Source organism: Solanum pennellii, chromosome 7 (assembly GCF_001406875.1).
Source record: "Solanum pennellii chromosome 7, SPENNV200".
NCBI lineage: Eukaryota > Viridiplantae > Streptophyta > Magnoliopsida > Solanales > Solanaceae > Solanum > Solanum pennellii.
In genome coordinates, this window is record NC_028643.1 from 71,202,711 (window position 1) to 71,207,551 (window position 4,841).

General features: G+C 34.6%; 1 protein-coding gene across 1 annotated transcript; it reads left to right on the plus strand.

The window, feature by feature from the left end:
* Positions 1-526: 526 nt before the first annotated feature.
* LOC107024306 (probable WRKY transcription factor 31) lies at positions 527-3,852 on the plus strand. The gene is made up of 5 exons (XM_015225264.2): positions 527-1,052; positions 1,132-1,230; positions 1,349-1,894; positions 1,996-2,109; positions 2,884-3,852. The coding sequence occupies exons 1-5, from the start codon at positions 654-656 to the stop codon at positions 3,607-3,609; spliced, it is 1,884 nt and encodes a 627-aa protein (XP_015080750.1). The 5' UTR covers positions 527-653; the 3' UTR covers positions 3,610-3,852.
* The last annotated feature ends 989 nt before the right edge of the window (positions 3,853-4,841 follow it).

Genomic DNA, 4,841 nt, shown 5'->3' on the forward strand with positions numbered 1-4,841 from the left:
TTGACAAAATAATCAATGACATTCTTTTGCTTAAATAATATTTTATTTTCTATCTTATTTTATCATAAAATATTAAAATAATATATATAAAATTGAATAAATAGATATATTTGTCCGAGATTGTAATTTTATATCTTAAATGTATTATATCATTTAAGATATGTGTCTATTTCTACTCACAAACACCACCTATGATTAAAGAATATAGATACTCGAAATCAAATTAAATGACATGTTTATATATATTATGCTTTTTCCTAATTTTTCTTTTAAATGGACCTTACTAAAACTCCTAGAATGGTCCCATATTTGACAGCTCATTTTTGAAGTGGGACACACTTGACATCCTTTCTAATTTGTTTAAGTTGTAGTATCATTTTTAGAAAAATCAAATCCCATCAATTTCTCTTTCAAAGTTCAAACAAATCTAGAAACTCAACTCTTGTTCAATTCCACAAATTTTTTTTTATTTTATATATATATAAATAAAAAAATGGACTTCTACTTTAATACTCCCCCCACCCCTCCCCCTAGTATTTGGTCTTACTTCCCTAGTCTCAAGTCTCAAGTCTCAACTTCCCATTTTATTAGGCGAGTCCATTGGTGTTTATTCTCTCTCCCCTTTCTGTTTTTTCATTTCTTTCTCTTCATATATGGCCAAAGGAAGTGGACTCTCCTTTGATCCAGATCCCATCAAACCTATTCCTATTGTCCTCAATTCTTTTCTTGAACCCCATAACAACCAATTTTATCCTAATAACAAATTCTTTTACAATTTAACATCCATGGAATCATCATACAACAACAGGTCACCACCTCCTACTATTCAATTCCCAGTAAACCTTAACTGCTCTACTGCTACTACTCATCATCATGATCATGATCATCAAGACCAACAACAACACCATATAAGACCAGTTATTGATGAAATGGACTTCTTTGCTGAGAAAAAAAATGCTACTAATTCTGACGACCCAACAACAGCTAATGATACTGATAGAAAAGAATCAAACACTACTACGACTCCTCCTGAATTGGATTTTAATATTAATGTAAGGTTTAATCGAATTAGGAATACATTTCTTACCAAATGTTCTGTTGGTTGACATAATTGTATTCATTTTTTTGTAGACTGCTTTGCATCTTCTAACAGCAAACACTTATACTGATCAGTCCATAATGGATGATAGCTTATCCCCTAATTCTGATGATAAAAGAATCAAGAATGAGGTAAGACCACTCGAGTTGATTGATTTCTCAGATCACTCAACTAATCAGAAAGTTACTTTTTTTTTGTTGAAATTAATTTGAGTTTGTAACCTGAATTTTGTACATTCCTCTGTTTCAGTTAGTAGTTCTTCAGGCTGAATTGGAAAGAATGAATGGCGAAAATCGACGATTAAGGGATATGTTAAATCAGGTGAAAAACAATTACAATACCCTGCAGGTGCATATGATGACAATGATGCATCAACAGCAACAAAATCAAGAAAGTGGTCAACGCGATGGAAAAAATGAAGAAGTGAAACATCAACAACCTAATAATCAAAATGGTCATGGAGGAGGACAAGTAGTGCCTAGGCAATTTATGGATCTTGGCTTAGCTGCTGGTGCTGGTGGTACTGCTTCTGAAGCTGAAGAGGCTTCCCTGTCTTCGTCAGAGGGACCAAGTGGCAGGGAAAAATCGCGATCACCAGTGAATAACATTGAATCTAGTTCCACATGTGGGATTGTAAGAGAAGATAGTCCTGAAAAAGTGTCACCTGGTTGGGGTCCTAATAAAATTCCAAGACTTGGTAATACCTCTACTAATAATAAACCTGCTGATCAAGCTACTGAGGCTACTATGAGAAAGGCTCGGGTCTCGGTCAGGGCTCGATCAGAAGCTCCCATGGTATGTAACTTTTTGATTTAATGGGTAATATATATTGATTTTGATTTTAAAGATTATTTTTAACGGAAACTAATTGATACTTTTTTTTGTGATGCAATCAGATCACAGATGGCTGTCAATGGCGAAAGTATGGGCAGAAAATGGCTAAGGGAAACCCGTGCCCTCGAGCTTATTACCGGTGCACCATGGCAGCTGGTTGTCCAGTTCGGAAGCAAGTATGTTTCTGTTTTCCAATAATTCATTTCTGTACTTAGTCAATAATGAATCTTAGTAGATTTAGACTCTAATTAACAATTATGTGTTAGTTGTATACTGATTGTCAATACTAGTTGGTGTTGTGTTGCTATTGCTCTTTGTTGATCAGCTACAAAATATATTATTTTTTCCCAACAATAATCAAGAGAGAATCTTGTTAGGATTAATCTTGAGGAATTCAAATCTGAATTTATATGAAAGTCATCTCTTCGGAGTGCACTAGGATAGTTGGTATATGCATAAATATGTCCTTTTAACTTCGCTTTAAATCACATTTATACCCTTCAACTTTGGATGTGCACAAATAGACACTTAAACTTGCATAAAGTTGAACAAATGACACATATGTCCTACATGTCATTTTTTATCTTACGTGGTGTCCTACGTTTATTGTGCCACGTAGAACTCATGTGTTTATTTATTTAAAAGTTGGATAGTTAAAGTGTCTGTTTGTGTATTATGAAAGTTGCAGGTCAAAGTTAAAATTTGAAGCCAAGTTTAGGATCCGATGTATGTATTATGCCGTTGGTATCTCTATAGTGTCTATAACTTCAACCAGAAGTCTTAGATTTGAGCTTCAAATAAAGAATTGTATACAAAACAGTGTTTTACCTGCTTTAGTGGGCTTACTCAAAGCGAGTCTAGATGAGTCGAATTAATGGACAACGAATATTTGAATGAAAGGGAAAAAAAAGGAAGTCTTTTGACTGAAGTGAATTTCTCTGCATTGACAGGTTCAAAGATGTGCAGAGGACAGAACAATCTTGATCACAACTTATGAAGGTACTCACAACCATCCGTTGCCTCCGGCAGCCATAGCGATGGCCTCGACAACTTCCTCAGCAGCGAAAATGTTGCTCTCGGGCTCTATGCCAAGTGCAGATGGGCTAATGAATTCCAATTTCTTCGCGAGAACTCTCCTCCCTTGCTCTTCCAGCATGGCCACAATTTCAGCCTCGGCCCCGTTCCCTACTGTTACATTGGACCTAACTCAATCCCCAAACCCGTTGCAATTCCCAAGACCCCCTAACCAATTCCAAATCCCATTTTCAAATCCACCTCACAACAACATCCTAGCAAATCCAGCTGCACTTTTGCCTCAGATATTTGGACAGGCTTTGTATAACCAATCCAAATTCTCTGGCCTCCAATCATCTCAAGATTTAGAAGGACAGCAACACCCTTCAACGATGCCATCCTCGATTAATCCATCCAACCACAACCCTGTAGCTGACACGGTGAACGCCTTAACCAGTGATCCTAATTTCACCGCAGCATTAGCAGCAGCCATCACTTCACTTATTGGCAATCCGGGGCAACCAAACAATGGTACCAACAACACAATCGCCACCACCACAACGCCAGCCAACAACAATAACAACACTGTCACAAGCAATGGCAATAACAACAACAATGGCAGCACCAATAAAGTGACGAATTCGAGTTTTCCAGCAAATTGATTGATAGCTTGTCAATTAAACTGCTGCGCGCATATTTTCCTTTCAAGAAAGAAAATTTTTTCTTAAATTAATTTTTTCGCTTAATTAGTAATCAGGAAAACTAGATTACTATACAAGTTGATAAGATTCTTTTTGTGTGTTTTATACGTGGCTTAAAACATATAATCTTCCATTCTTTTTGTGGCTGAATAATGTAATTCAAGATTTCTCATCAATACAAGAAAATATATTGGCAAAGGAAAAGTACAGAAATGTTCTTCCTTCTATTTTGTCTCTCTGTCTCAATAGTATTATTTAGTTATCGCATAGTTTCTTATTCTTCAATACGTACTACTATTTGCTATCTTGCTACTAATTTGTTGTCTTAACTTTTCTTTTTTACAATCTAACGTCGGAAACATGGACGTTTGAGCTGAGTTTTATCATATAAATATAAGATATGTGTACATCATATCCTACTTGCGAGTGTAGCAAAAAATACACAAAGGAAAAGTTACAAGGCAAGTGATAAAGGGGAGGAAATCGAGAAATCGTTGGTCCTAAGCAATGTCTTGCGCGAAGCGACCCACTTAGAAAAAGCCCCCCTTTATGTTAAGGGAGCACTAAAATGGATTCCTATCTGAATCAAATTTGAAATTTGATTAATTTATTGGAATTGCTAAAATTAGAGGTTCATAAAGAAATTAAGTCTATATAATGGCAACTCCTTAATGAGAAGTTTTTATATCAATTCAAACTAACTACATCATATAAGGAATATAGATTGAAACAGAAATAGTAAAATATTGCTTGGAGTGTTGGAATTGCATGAATTAGGTAAGTGTTCAAAGTGACATTATTATTGATATGGGAGTCAAGAAAGGAGTCAATAAAACCGTCTGAAATTATAAAGGAGTTTGTTTTGACAAGGAAAAACGTATGAGAAAGAAGAAACAAAATAGAGACTAATGAGAAAGAGATTTGGTTACTTGTCTCTTTTGTTAGCCTTTCTTATGACCTACAAATGACAAATTTCATTAAATGACAAGTTCCATTTTGATGTTGAATACATTATCCGTTTCTTTAACGTTATTGATCTTCATTTTCCTTGTTCATATCTAAAGATAACAAAATCAAGATTGAAATACTTACCCAAATAGTTAGTTGGATTAGTTGTTTATTTTTTCTAATCGATATTCATAAATTATACATATAAATATATATATATATATATATATATATATATATATATA

Coding starts and splice junctions, on each gene's coding strand:
- LOC107024306 (XM_015225264.2), top strand. CDS start 654: ATGGCCAAAGGAAGTGGACTCTCCTTTGATCCAGATCCCATCAAACCT. Junction 1,053..1,131: donor AATTGGATTTTAATATTAAT/GTAAGGTTTAAT, acceptor ATTTTTTTGTAG/ACTGCTTTGCATCTTCTAAC. Junction 1,895..1,995: donor CTCGATCAGAAGCTCCCATG/GTATGTAACTTT, acceptor TGATGCAATCAG/ATCACAGATGGCTGTCAATG.